Here is a 14,856-nt window from a genome sequence, read left to right on the forward strand (position 1 = left end):
AATTTGACCTTACTGCGCCATCCAGCAGAGGAGGCTGGAAGGAAGAGCTGCCCTGGCCCACAGTGGAAGAGGCAGCACCGGGGCAATGAGCCAGAAGAAGGGTCAACCCTTCAATAGTTTGAACTATTCTGCTGTGTGTAACAGTAGCTGGTTGACGTCCCCATCTGTGCATGGCTGGGATAAACAGATGGTTTCGTAGTGAAGATTGGGAACTGATTGTGGGTTCCAACTCCCTGGGTCTGAATCCTGACTCTAGCACATTTAGCTGTCCAAGCTTCATAACTTCCTGAAGTTGGATTTCCTTAGCTGTCAAATGGGGATAACAACAGTACTTACTTCAGAAGTCTATTAGGGCCTCAGCAGGAAATACATAAGTCACTCAAATTTGGTAATTTGAGCAGTTTAATAAAGGGTCTCTTAATGAAAGTGTGTTTCCTTGCAGTCAGCCCACAGGAGGCAGTGAGCTATTTGGGGTAGTCACAGCGAGGCATCGGTTACACCTCGAGGACCCAATGGGTAGGGACAGGAGATGGTTCAAAGCCCATGGAGACAGAGAGGCTGTGGGGAGAGGAGAGGGCTACCCACCAGGAGCTGTGACCTTTGGACAAGGTCACAGCCAGTGCATGCAGCTCCACCTCACCAGACTACCCCCTCCTCCTGCTTCAGGTCTCTTGCTGGCGCTTCTCACTGGGAAACCTAAGCAGGCCCAAGGCAAGGGAACCTGCTGGTGGACAGTCCATACAGGTGAGGCTTCCAGCACAGAGAAGGGGAGAGTGAATCTGGAGATGTACATGGAAGATGCCCAGCACTGAAGGGTTTGTTAAAGTGAAATGAGACAGTCTCTGAAAGGTGCTTGGCAGTCACTTGACACAAAGTCTGGCACTTGGTAGGCAATGGCCATTTACGATGATGATGATGATGATGATGATGATGATAATGATGATGATTCTTTATTGAAGTGCCCTCCCAGGGCTGCAGCCACCCCGCTGCTCTGCTGTCTCACATAGTTAAATTCTAGCTTCCACCAGTGCATTTATCTGTCTCAGTATGTGGAGAATCCTTGGAGAGTCCAGAAAGACTGGGGTGAACTTAAGACACTGTGGTTGTTTTCTAACCTCATGGTTTTTTCTTTCTGATCATAGGGGAGACACCACTCCTGAGTCCTGGCCCTCTGAGGAGATCCCTGTGCCTGACTGTGGCTGTGGCCGGGAGGACCCATCTCTGAAATGAAAGCCATGCCTTGGAACTGGACCTGCCTGCTCTCCCATCTCCTGATGGTCGGGATGGGTTCCTCCACTCTGCTCCCCCGGCCACCACCCCCGCCATCCCCAAAGCGGTCTTTTGTCACATTCCGTGCGGAGCCAAATGAGGTCTTCAACCACCTGGTGGTGGACGAGAGGACAGGGCACGTTTACTTAGGGGCCGTCAACCGTATCTACAAGCTCTCCAGTGACCTGAAGGTCTTGGTGACCCACCAGACAGGGCCAGATGAGGACAACCCCAAGTGCTACCCACCCCGCATTGTCCAGACCTGCAATGAGCCGCTGACCCCCACCAACAACGTCAACAAGATGCTCCTCATAGACTACAAGGAGAACAGGCTGATTGCCTGTGGGAGCCTGTACCAAGGCATCTGCAAGCTCCTGAGGCTAGAGGACCTTTTCAAGTTGGGGGAACCTTTCCACAAGAAGGAACACTACCTGTCGGGAGTCAACGAGAGCAGCTCCGTCTTTGGAGTGATAGTCTCCTACAGTAATCTAGACGACAAGCTCTTCATTGCCACGGCAGTGGACGGGAAGCCTGAGTATTTCCCTACGATCTCCAGCCGGAAACTGACTAAGAACTCAGAGGCAGATGGCATGTTCGCTTATGTCTTCCATGATGAGTTTGTGGCCTCGATGATTAAGATCCCTTCGGATACCTTCACTGTCATCCCTGACTTTGATATCTACTATGTCTATGGTTTCAGCAGTGGCAACTTTGTCTACTTTTTGACCCTTCAGCCTGAGATGGTGTCTCCCCCAGGCTCCACCACAAAGGAGCAGGTTTATACATCCAAGCTAGTGAGGCTTTGCAAGGAGGATTCAGCCTTCAATTCCTACGTGGAGGTGCCCATCGGCTGTGAGCGCAATGGGGTTGAGTACCGCTTGTTGCAGGCCGCCTACCTGTCCAAAGCTGGGGCTGTGCTTGCCCGGACCCTCGGGGTCCGTCCGGATGATGATCTCCTCTACACTGTCTTCTCCAAGGGCCAGAAGCGGAAAATGAAATCCCTGGATGAATCAGCCCTGTGCATCTTCATCTTGAAGCAGATCAACGACCGCATTAAGGAGCGGCTGCAGTCCTGCTACCGCGGTGAGGGAACGCTGGACCTGGCCTGGCTCAAGGTGAAGGACATTCCCTGCAGCAGCGCGGTGAGTCAGGGGAGGGCCTGCAGGCCGGGATTGTGCGGGGTAGAGGATGAGGGCCATGGCCTTGAAGCCTCCCTTCCCATTTTGCATATCCCTTCTCTGGACTTCACTGGACTCACATCATCACTGGCTCACACATGTGACCATGACACTCAGTTTGTAAGAGTCATAGCTGGAGCTAAAATGTAGATTTCCTGTCAGAGCACTTTTCTCTCATTTGTGTTGACTCACTGGTTCTGAGAGGGAGTGCTAGGAATAGGTGAGAACGTGGTAAGTGGATGTCATACGCACCAGGCATTGCTAAAGGCTAGATTATAGTGTGCTGGAGCACAAGATGTGTACCCACCCTTCTTACTGACCAAGCCTGTGACTCACTTTCCTGGGAGCTTAGAGTAAAACCATGGAGCAACAGAGGACAGTGTGAGGAACGCATTCTCCCTTTGGGAGAGGTATGGAATTTCAGGGGAGTTATGTTTTCAGCCACTTGTGTATCTTTAGGAAATAGCAAAATGAGGGCAAAAGAATTAGGGGAAGAGTCCAGTGAACAAAGAGTGGGGAGCAAAACTTGCTTAGAAAAAGGCTGAGAGGGGACAGACTATATTTGTCAAGCATCTTCTGTGTGCACAGTTTAATGGAAGAGATGTGTCATAGGACAAGAAGCAGCCAGAGAGCAGTACTAGGTGACAGAAGTGCTGTAGGAAACCAGAGGAAAGATGGACTGGAGGGCTGGTTAGGGGGGCCTGCCTGTGCCAGTGGAGACTGAGGGAAAGACCAGACCCAGGCCCCTGCCTTACTGGGAGGTCACAGGTGAAGGAGGTGATGGCTTCCTCATCCACCCAAGACTAACTCACTGGTGACCCAACATAGATAGCATCTTGCCTTTCTGTGGTTTGATTTCTGTTTTTTAAATTGGTACCATTTTTTTTTCTCATTCTTCAAGTGTCTTGGAAGGCTCAGCTGTTAGCAACTTCTTACGCCCTATGTCATATTCCTTTTCCATTTTTTTATCATCCATTTTAAAAATTATTAACCTATTTTGAGAAAATCTATCCTGCATTCTTAATTTAGAGAGGAAAGAGAAAAATTCACCCATCAGGTAGAAATACGCATTTGTGCTGATGTGTTTCTTGACTCCCAGTCAACCTTTGGCAGAATTCTGTATTAGGAAAATGTGTTTAGATTGATTTTAAAAGATGTAAATTTCCCTTCACAAAGCATAGCTACTTCACAAGCAGATCTCAGAGGGTGCTGGCATCCACCCTGCCTAACATGTGGCAAGGCTGTCCCTATGGGATTGGGACTTGGGGTGGGAGTGGGGGAGAGTGAGAAGAAAGAGGAAATTGGCAAATTCTGCCTTTGGGTCCTGTCCTTTAGGCTCAGGATGTTTTCCAGTGGCAAGTTTTCTAGGTACCTGGATTGAAACTAAAAGATGCTATCTCTTCTTAGAGGTCCTGAAAAGCTGGGAGTCCCCTATTTTTACAAAGGAAATGGGAAAAGAACTGTGGGCCAGGAAAGCAGCAAAAAGTTGACAAATGGGAGCTAGGAAAACTGAGGGGACTCCACTGTATCTGCTGGACCCTAGCAGGTGACTTACCCTTGTCAGTGCCACCTGGAGCCTGTTTGGGGCTGTGCTGATCCACTCATGAGTCTGTGGGACAGGTGTGTGTGGACTTGGGGGACCCGTGGACTGCTCCCAAGTGAAGACAGCAAAACATGGGCCAGATGCTATTCTATGTGTATAGATTATAAACACTCAAACATAGGTCCGTGGGGAGATGCATTAGAATGTTAGACTTGAGAAAGCCCTAGAGATGCTCTGGTCTAAACCTTCATTTTGCACCTGAGCACCTCAAGACCCGGCAAGGTGAATGAATTGCCCAAGGTCACATGTCCTGTGAGTGAGTGGCAGGAACAGGACTTGAGGAAAATCCCTCTTGCCTCTCATCACCTCCCACCCCATGCACACACATGCATATACACACACCAATATACCCATGAGCATGTACACATACCTATGTTCGAGAACAGCAAGTTTATGCTGTGTGCTTACTAAATGACAACTAGTTCTTTTGATATCAGAGGAGTTGGCAGTCTGTGACACTTTTCTAGAGAAAAGTTGCTCGAAATCTGTCTTTTTGGGCAATGCTTTTGGGAGCAAAATCTACTACAGGGATCAGTCTGGCTGCCCATGGGCAGGTGTTTGTCCTGTCTTGCTGCCTGCCACAATACAAAAAGCAAAGTTCACCGTGGAAGGCTGCAGAGCTGAAGGTCTTGACACCCATGTGGGAGCCTTGGAGAGAACAGAGGGAAAACAGCTTTGCAAGACAGGCTAATGCCAGGACTGGAAGTAATGGAGCCAGATAACAAGCGTTTGATTTTTCTTTTGGCTTTAATTAGCCCTTTCAAGTTAGAGGCAAGTTCAGGGCTGAGAGCAGAAAGGAGGCCAGAAACTCATCACAGGGCTGGGACCATCTCCCTAGCCCGTCTAAAAAGGCCACACCGGCTTTTAATGCACAGTATCAGTTTCCTTTGATTAGGCTGATATCCGAGTTACTTTGCTCCGGCCTTCTTGCTACAATTCATCTGGACTCAGCTCAGACCACACATGTGTCACCCAACATCAGCTAGGCCAGACCTCTGAACTGCCCCAATGGGGAGCTCTCAACACCATTTGCGAACCCAACTTCCCTCGACACCGCCACAAATCTGTTGGGATAGATTCCTTTTTCCCTATTTGCCTAGAAGCAGGGGATGGATAAGACGAGCTCTGCACTTCTCTTTTGCCACTGAGTTCAAGATACCCTTGAGGCCTGAGAAGTGGGAATTGAGTCTCAGGTGACATCTGTCCTGTGATGTTTCACCTGTAGGGAGATGGCGGTGGGAAGGATAAGACCCAGGAGATTGGCTTTTGGGACTTGCATTTGTTGGGTAGGGTTCCCCTGTGGGTTTTATCATAGTTACAACTCAAAGAGCTTAAAAAGGGGTGTGATCCGTGATGAATTATGTGCTTCTTCTCAAGGTCCTGTTTTCTAAGCTCGAACGCTCTCCCCATTGTAGCTTTCAAGCTTTTCTGGGCCCCCTCCATTTTCTGGACCCAATTCTTCCCCCTCAACTCATGCCTCTGGAGCTCAGATCCTGGAGTAATATAACCCCTGGGCCCTGGTGACTAGCAGAGGATGAGTCACCTCACTACCTCAGTAGATGCCAACAGCCCTTTCGGTTGTGTTCATTGGGAGGATGGGGCAGAGTGGGGCAGGGGACACCTGTGTGACTGGGTCTACCATGCCAGGGGGCATCCTTGGAACCACTTGGTGGGTCATTGCCTGGTGTCCAGGCAGAGGGAGGAGTGTTGGGTTGTGAAACCAGAGCCCACCGGTCCCCTAGAGAGCTCCAGGGTGTATTTATTCCAGGTGAATCAGGTAAGGCCTTGCTCATGTCAGAGATAAGGACTTGGCTGGCCCGGAGTGGCCTCCTCATGAGAGCTTTGTTGCTGTGAATGTAAATTCATGTTGCAAATACAAGGCCCTGAGCCAGTGTTGGGTGTAAAGAGGCTGGAAAAGAAGCGAGGGGCTTTCTAGTGCTTCTCCCTTTGCCATCTGAACCTTTCTTTTTCTGTGCCTTGGATTTTTCAAGCCTGAACAGAGAGAAGTATCCAAGACCAAATATGCTAGTGTCTGAAAATTGCTTGGGAGGGGATGGGCATAAGGCAAGTCACAGAATGATCTGTCGGGGACTCCAGTTTATCTTGGGCATCAGGGGACCCAAGACCAACCCAAGGCTGGTTTGCTACTAAGCATCCAGATGGCTTAATGATGATTCACTTTCTCTGCTTCTGTTGCTCAGTGCTGGAATTGTCTCCATCTCAAGTCCTGTTTGAAGACTGTTGCCCAGGTCTCTCTAGAGCCCTCTGTTTTGAGAGCATATAACACTCTAGCTGAAAAGCCCACAGCCTGAGGCTTCTGCCATGCTCCAGGGCCCTGAGGGGGACAGGGTGTCAGCCCTCAGTCCTTTTCTGGGGTAGCTGATGCACCTGGCCTGCTCTCCTGCCCTGGAGCGGGGCATACACATTGGACCGAGGCTGTTGTGCTCTGCATGGGCCAAGCTCCTGGCACCCCAGAGTCTGCACCTTGTACAGAGTTGCAGGGCCATTGATGCCTTGTCACTCTTCCCTCAGCCTTCTGGGGGTAACCTCACAGAACATGGGCCCTTCCATTTCCAAATAAACTGGTGAATGGATGGATGAATGAAACATCCCATTAGGCCTTAGGGAAGTGCTTGGCAATGTACTCACACCTGGCAGAGGCCAAGAACCCTGAAACAGCATTGGTCTCCAGGAGCCCAAAGAGTTGAGGAGAGAGAAGCTTGCAAGCAGATCTCCACCACCTGGTTGTGGGTGATCACTGCTCACACCACTCAAATCTCACCTGAGTTTGGGGAAGTAATTGAGCAGTGGATGTAAGAGTCAGGCAATTTCAGCTTAGTTCTGATAAGGCTGGATTGAGGAGGGTGGCATGAAAGTGAGGCAAAAATCTGCTTCTTAATCTTCCCCTCAAGCCTCCACCTTAGAGTGACCTTCCAGAAGAAAATGTAGTCCTTGGGGGCAGAAACCATTATCCAGGATCACCACCTCACACCTGTTAATCCCAGTGGTGGAAACAGAGAGCAGTGGTGCTAAGCTGCCAATAATAACACTTTTAGGTTTTCCTGCTGTACCTGACAGTTTACCAGGAGTTTCATCACCTCCTTTTACTCTCTCAAAAGCACTGTAGGATGATAGAAAGGGTGGACATCATCTTCTATTGAGGAAAACAAAGGCACAGAACATTGAAGTATTTCATTTGAGGCCATGTAATTAACAGTCTAGAACCTTCTATGTGCCCTGATTCTTAGCCCGGTGCTTCTGCCACTGGTATTTCTCAGTGGTATTCTAGTGGAATTTGTGGTAGGACAATTCACAGTGCAGGGACTTTAGGATTTAGGATCTTGTGACCTAGAGCACCAAGTGCCAGTATGACTCCCCAGTCGTTGCAAGAACTAGGAAAGCTGTTCCCATCTCCAGACGCCGCTGGCTGAGAACCACTGCTACACCAGGCTCCTATGGGATTTCAGGGCTGACGAGCTCTGCTTAGTCCCACCAGGTCCACAGAGGGGCAGGGGACTGAGCTTTTCCTCTGTAACCTGAAGCTTCACTTCATGCCCTACAAGCAGTGTCATTGGCTTTATGTCCATTGGTGTTCCCAGGCACGGAGGTCCTGGGAGGAGACAGGGTCACTCTCAGACCCAGGCTGGCCTCAGGTCCCAGCCTGGACGGTGGCTCAGGGTCGCCTGGCGCCGAGGATCCTGAAACTGCATGTGAGTGAGCATCCGGAATGACCAGGCAGTCATCCCAGGCTCCGGGGCTGGTTTCTGCCCGTCTGCTTGGGGTGTTTTCTTTTCCCCACCAGCAGGAAGTGCGGCTCGGACTAGATGGGGTTGTATCCTGTTGTTTATGGCAAGAGGCAAGGTTTTCTCTTTCTGCTCAGAGTCCTCTCTCAGGCCAGGAACTCCTCCTCTTCTCTGCCCCTCCCCTCCTTTTTCTTTCTTTTGTACAAGTAATTTATTGAGGTGGATTTCATGTAGCATACAATTAACCATTTAATAGTGGCCAATTCAGTGGCGTTTAGTACCTTCACAAGGTTGTGCCGCTGCAGCCCCTAACTGGTTCCAGTGTATTTTCATCACTCCAAAGTAAAAACCCTGTAACCATTAAGTAGTTTCTCTCCACCCCCCTCCCTCTGGCTCCCGGCAACCACCGATCTGCTTCCTGTCTCTATGGGTTTATCTATTCCAGATATTTTACATAAACGGAATCAAACAATATGTAACCTTTTATGTCTGGCTTTCTTTCACTTAGCATGATGTTTTGGAGGTTTCATGTATCAGTATTCCATTCCCTTTTACTCCAGAATAATATTCCATTATATGATATACCACTCCTTGTTTATCCGTTCATCAGCTGATGGACACTGGGGATGTTTCCGCCTTTGGGTTGTCGTGAACGGTGCTGGTATGAACATGCAGGTACATCTACTTGTTTGAGTCCCTGTTTCCAATTCTCTGGGGCACATACCTAGGCATGGAATTGTAAGGTCCAATGGTAATTCCATGTTTAGCTTTTTAAGAAACCACCGCCCATCTCTCCTTTTTCATCTCCACTACATTTTCCCCATGCACCATGGCCCACTAAACCTACCCACCATATGCCACACTCTGGTCCCAGTAAGTACACGTCACAAATCTTTCACATTGGCCCAAGCAGTCAACACTCACATCCCATTGACCCCATGCTCCAGACTTCTTGCTTAGCATTTTGGTGGCTGCCATATCACAGCCCCAGTCTTTATAGGAGCAAGCCTTTCCACTGTCCCCTTGAGAAATCTCCTGTTCCAGGTTATTTAGGTGGAAAGGCAACCTACCTCCTTCTTTTTAGCCTGCAGGATTTGGAATGAAAGTCACACCCTAGCCAATTGTGCATGGAGCTTTGGGGTATGGATGGTGGCTGAACGCTGGGAGGCATGCTGGGACTGGTGAAAGGAATGGATTAGAGGTTGGCCTCTCAGGCTGGACACATCCCTTCAGGATGCTCACCCTTGAGTGCATGAGGTCAGCAGGGAGAACAACTGGATCTAGGAATCACACATACAGAATTTCAATACAGACAATTGCCAAGAAACCTCAGGTGTACTGAGTGGAGACTTAGGACACGGGCCTTGCAAAGCCATGGCCTAATGCTGAGACATCTATTCCCTAAACCCCAGTAGTGAGGTGTGTAAACACACCCATGCACGCACATGCATTCTCTCAGTTCTCGAGATCTGACTCGTTTTCTCTTGATGTGTATTTCTCCTCCTCACCTATGTCTTTCTGTTGTCCTGTCTGCGTCTGGCCCTCTTGCTGTCTTCCACTCTACTTGCTCACTCACATTTTGTACCTTGTGATCTTTTAGTCTCTCTCAGTCTCCCTCTTTCTGTGACTTGTTCTCCTTCATACACACACTCTACACACAGCAGCTAGTACAGGGAAATTTGTTTCTCGTGCACTGAAATCCCTCCCATGCACACAGAAGCCCCATCCCGTATGCTACAGCGCAGCCGAAATGGGTTGAACCTCTTGTTCAATCTGCACACAGGCCAACCCTGTTTAACGATCTTTTGGATTTCTAGATCTCTCCTTCAATTCCCACCATCCTCACGGGGAGGCTTTTAGCTGGGATACTGGTCTGGGAGGCTGGACCTTTGGGTATCAGCCAGTCCCAGTTCCTGAAATATAACTGGGCTGGTGAGCAGTTTCCCTTTTGCTTTGAGTTACACATTTTATCTTCAGGAAGGAGGTGATAAAATCATATCTCTTTAATAAAGTACATTGAGATTCATAAGAATATACATAAACATTCTTTGTTAATAAATAATGACAGACATACAAGCATCTTGTATTTGTAGGATGCTTTAACTTTTCATAGCATCATCCTGTACATTCTCCTTTGGTTTAATAACCACCTAATGGGACAGAAAGGGTCTTAATATTATTTCTGTGGTTTCACACTTGTATCTTTCTCTGCCAATATCTGCTTTTGAACGATTTGAGCTGTGACTAATCCAGATGTTATGTTCAATATCCCAGGCCCTGGAATGCAGCCCATTTCACTTTCTTTCTATATGACACACGTTACGAATGCTAAGTTCAGGCATTTGAAGGAGAGGAGAGACTTCAAGCTAGAACTTCCCTGATGCTACCTTCAGGTGTCCCTTAGCTTTCGCAAGGCAGAAGGGAATGACTACGCACCCACAAATTGAGCCCCTTTCTTTTCCTTAACAATGTCGGTGGTGAGAAGAAAAAAGGAGAAAACTAAGGAAGCTCTTCTTCATTCAGCCTCTCATTTTACATTTTTTTCCCTAGTGGATTTGGCCCAACATGCTGTCCATGTACATGAAATGGGATCAGTGGGAGAGAAGAAAGCCCACATCTTTTCCTGGTCTCAGTGTCCTTATTGTGTCTCTGTCAGTGTTCCAAAATATAATGGGATTTGTTCGGCTGATTTATCCCACATGCCAGCAACATTATCCAGACACACACATAGGCCCGAGGAGTAAGAGAGGATGACCCACAGCAAAGAGAGTGGAGCTAATAAAATTTATTCTCACTAACAAGGGAATGACCTACCCCATAATTCAGCCTGGCGACGGGGCCACTGCTTCCCAGCACCCGCCTGAAAACACACAAACATAATCACCATGGCCCTCCCCACTTCCATTACAGTTCCAGTGGCAGCTGAGGTTATCTGGGAGGGAGAATTGGAAGTGTGGGATAGATGGGCTGTGTGGGATTTATCTTCTCCTGACAGGTAGCCACTGGGGGCCCCCAAAGCTAAGATACTTAAGGAGAAACACAGCTTCCAAGTGGGTTATGGATGGTGCCATTCATAAAGCTGAGAATAATTCTAATTTTGGCTGCATTCAAGGGGCTTTAGGACTAGTCTTCAGTGTGGTGTCATTTGCAGAGCTGGGTTGATGAAATCTGCACCCTACTTCACTTTCTAAGCTGGCCTCAGGTCTCTGGCCTGTCCAGACCCTCCCCAGGTCATTGTGTCATGGCCCGTCTGCTTATTAGAGGGATGAACCTGGGGCTCTCAGTAGCTAAGCTAATGAGGAGAAGGTCAGGGGTTCAACCCCCAGGATCCTGAGTTGGAGCTGCTTTCTCAGTGAAATGCTCTGTGACTCTTAGGAGTTTGCATTGCTAAAGTGTGCTACAGGTTACAGCGAGGCCTGCAGAAGATGCATGTGCCTTAATGTCCCTCTCCTGGGAAAACAGCTCAAATTAGTGACATTAATCTCGGAAGGATGGCTTGTTATCATGATGAGTGAAAGACCTTTTAGATGTCTGGTGGCTTTGGGTCACAGATGGTTCCAGAAAACACAGAGAAATATCAAAAGGCATATAAAAAGAAGTGTTGCCTTTTGCAAATTGCCTTCATCGTTCCATAGGTAGGTAGGTGCCTTAATTCAATGAATAGTTGCATCAGAAGCCACACACACAGAACTCCTAAAACATGATGACCTTCTATCCTGTTTTTTTGGCCCCCTATCCTTATTTTTTTTTTTTTTTTTTTGAGATGCCTAGAAACAGGGCTTTTGGTTCTTGGGAATCTTGGCTGTAATTTGTTGAGTTGTTTTTTCAACCCTGAGACACTTTTCACTAAGCCTCTTCAATAACGTGTTTGTCTAACTAGGTTATTGTGGCTGTGGTTTGCTGGCTCTCTGTCCTTCTTTGTACACATTCATTTTCCCTGCAATCTCATTGAAAAAGACACAATAAAGAATCATTCTGAGATAATGCATTAGTAACTAAGTGGATGAGGCCTTCATTCACACTTTCTACTTCCATTAGTCTGTGCTCACAGCCAGGGTATGGGAGCCAACCTTCTCCTGTCGCAGGTTGTTTTCTGGCTCTCTAGAGAGTTCAACCCCATTGGGTCAGAGTGGGCCACAGGAAGACTGCTCGGAAGGAGTTAGAAATCACAGACAAGAAAGCAAAGCTTATGCAGAAAAGTAGAGCTAGCAGAGGGATGCATAGTCAGATATTTTCTTCCTTTGTTATAGAAATGAGTGCTCAAGCTCGCGGGAATATTTTACAGAGTAACAGGCTTTCTCATGAGGCTGAACCTGAGCCCCCCAAGGATGTTTCTTCTTCCCTGAGGACCCACTCTGCTGACCTCGACCCCTACCACTGGAGGATGCGCTGAGTCATCTTAAGGGGTAGATACGTTTCCTGCATCAGGCCCTGCTGCCAGGTGTATTTATGAACTCCTTAGGGGTCGGCGGTCATATTTGAGATATGGTTCCCAATAAGTGGGTGATCATTATCTTCCTGTACCACAGAGCTTTACAACTGGAATCAGTATTAGACATGAGCTATTACAGCTTATCTGATCAATAGCTACCTTTAAAAAGAAATCCCACATGTGTAATTCACCGATTCCCCATTTCCAGAAGAGGTTTGCTAGGGTCAGTTCGTAGTGTATGTGTATGTGTGTGTGTGTGCGTGCGTAAGTGTAATTAATGGTGAGAAATTTAGGACTGCTGAGCATTGAGAATCTGAAAACCTTTCTTTTCCACATCAGCAGGCACCTTGTGGGCTTTCAACCTCTTCTTCTCCTAACTCGTATTGCTTTTCAACACTCCAGCTCTCACTTTCATTTGGGGCAAAAAGACCCCAGGAAGGAGGAACCCCCAACTTTGATGATGAGCTCGGGGCCTCCTTGGAAAGAGAGAGTTGGTTGCTTTCAGGCTACCGGAGGTCAGTGCTGGGCAGAGCATGAATCCTGGGTGGCAGGGAAAAAAGCGGAGGTGTGGGCTCTTGCCCGAGCAGTCTCCTGATTACCCCCTTGATCCTGGCGTAGTTTCTCTTTGGGTTCACCCTCCAGCAACTCTGGGGAAAGCCCCTGCTTAAGATCAGGGTTTTCCCCTCTACACTGGGAATTTGGGTTCTGATACTGACTTTCCCAGTAACTTGACATCTAACTAGGGGAGGCCATTTCACTCTTGAGGCCTCCATTTCTTCCATAAAATGGGACTGTGGATTTTAGGATCTTGAGTTATTCTCCTTCTCTGAAATAGCATGATGTTTGAAAGAGTGGCAGTGCGCTGTGCTGCCCAGACAACTAGAAATTGAGTGCCGATATTTCCTCTCCATGAAGCCCTGCCTGCTTCTCCAGGCTGGGGGTGGCCCTGCCCTTTGGATTCCCCCAGCTCTGGGGCCATAATTGAAGCCCTCCATGTATGGCATTGTGTTAGTCATAGGCCGTAGGTGTGTCTTCCCTGCTAGGAAAGCGACGGTTCTTTGGGACAAAAACCCAGACCTTTTCATCTTATATTCTTGGGGACTTGCCTAGTGCTTGTTGCTTAATGTGTTCTTCATAAATTTTCTGAAGTAAATTGATTTGTGAGGAACACTTACTGTTTAGTGCCTCAATTTCCTCTGCTGAATACATGATGTTCTTTAGCCCAAGGGATCAAAAATTTGATGGAAAAAAGGCCTTACTAAAAGCCCAGATGAACCCCTAGAATGGATGAGCATAAGTGAATCTCTGATGCCATCTTCCCAGTCTAATGAAATAGGCGTGGCCCCAAGCTTTGGGGGTGGAAGCAAGGGGCTTGGGACTCCTCTGGGTAAGGCTTGATAAGACTTCTCCCATTCAAGAAGGACAGAAGAGCTGGTCCTCTCTTTGCTGGACCACAGGAGTTTCCCATAAAGCTAAAGATCCTGGGAGGTCCAGATTTCACTTTTTAGGTTCTGTCCTTGAGCTCAAAGAAGGCTACTGCTGACCCAGGGCAGGAGGGCAGGTGCCTTCAGAGTTGAAGGAGTCGGCTGCACCAGTGCTCACTTGCTCACTTGGTCTGACTGTGTTTTTGGATCAGTTTGGGTTATTTGTAAACAGTGGATGCCTGGGGTGAGAGGGGCAGCCTGTGGCTATGGAAGAGACTGTGTCCCAGAGCTGAGCTAATTGGCCCCCAGGGGGATGGACTGGTGGCCTTTAGCTCATTAGTGCTGCATTGAGACCACTGAGCTCTGGTCTAGTTCTGACCTTTCCCTACTAAAGATTCAATATAAGGTTACTGCAAAGGTGGGGCCACGGAGGGCCTGGGCTCAAACAGCTCCACTGCACAGGGGAGGTTAGATCAGGAAGTAGGTCAGGGAGAGGGGTGATCTCTGGCTCCTACCCAACCTCATCACCTTTGGCCTTCAAGACAGATCGGGATGGTTGCCTGGGGTGATCGTTAGTTCCTTTAAGAGTGTGTCCTCAGAGTCTAGGGTAGAAGGGAGATGAGGAGGGGGCCAGGAGAGATCCCCTCATGTCTCCCAAGTCTGCTCTCTCCATCAGCCCTTCTCAGAGGGTCTCCATAGAGACCACCAGACACTTCTGGGGTCCTCGGGTGGCTGCTTTGCTGCTCCATCGCAGAGCCCAGGGAGGCTGCTAGAGGAAGGATGCTGGCAGCATTTAAAATCCCCTTTCCGTGGAGATGATAGAGCTTTTCAGAGTGCCAGTCTCTCTGCAGAGTGGGAGCAATTTCCCTGTAATTGGTAAAGTAACCGTAACTGCTCTGTCATTTGTATGTAGCGACACGTAATTGCACAGTAACCTTTTGCTGCTGCGTCGGGAGGGAAGCGTGGTAAGCTATTCGATTGTCATTCGGAGTGTCAGCCCCGGCTCCCCACACCACCTCCAGCACCTCCACAAGGTGGGCCCTGGGGAGGCTGCCATAGGGGCTTCCTGCACCCACATCAGGTGGGTCCTGCCCCAGAGGGGGAATGCTTGTCACGTGCTGCTCCCTCCACGGCCTGGTTCTATGGTGCCCTCTGTCAGGAAGGGACTTCTAGCCACTGATCCAGGCCATTGCATGCATCAGAATCA

At 48.6% G+C, this 14,856-nt stretch overlaps 1 protein-coding gene across 1 annotated transcript in view; it reads left to right on the forward strand.

Annotated features, from left to right (window-relative positions):
* The window catches only part of LOC119535308 (plexin-A4-like), a 90,148-nt gene that overhangs the window by 70,599 nt on the left and 4,693 nt on the right, over positions 1-14,856 (forward strand). Inside the window, exon 2 of the mRNA XM_037837741.1 lies at positions 1,143-2,411. Coding sequence (XP_037693669.1) covers positions 1,227-2,411 — 1,185 coding nt within the window. The 5' untranslated portion in view covers positions 1,143-1,226. The remainder of the gene's footprint in view (positions 1-1,142; positions 2,412-14,856) is intronic.

The sequence above is a fragment of the Choloepus didactylus genome, chromosome 5, assembly GCF_015220235.1.
Source record: "Choloepus didactylus isolate mChoDid1 chromosome 5, mChoDid1.pri, whole genome shotgun sequence".
Taxonomy (NCBI): domain Eukaryota; kingdom Metazoa; phylum Chordata; class Mammalia; order Pilosa; family Megalonychidae; genus Choloepus; species Choloepus didactylus.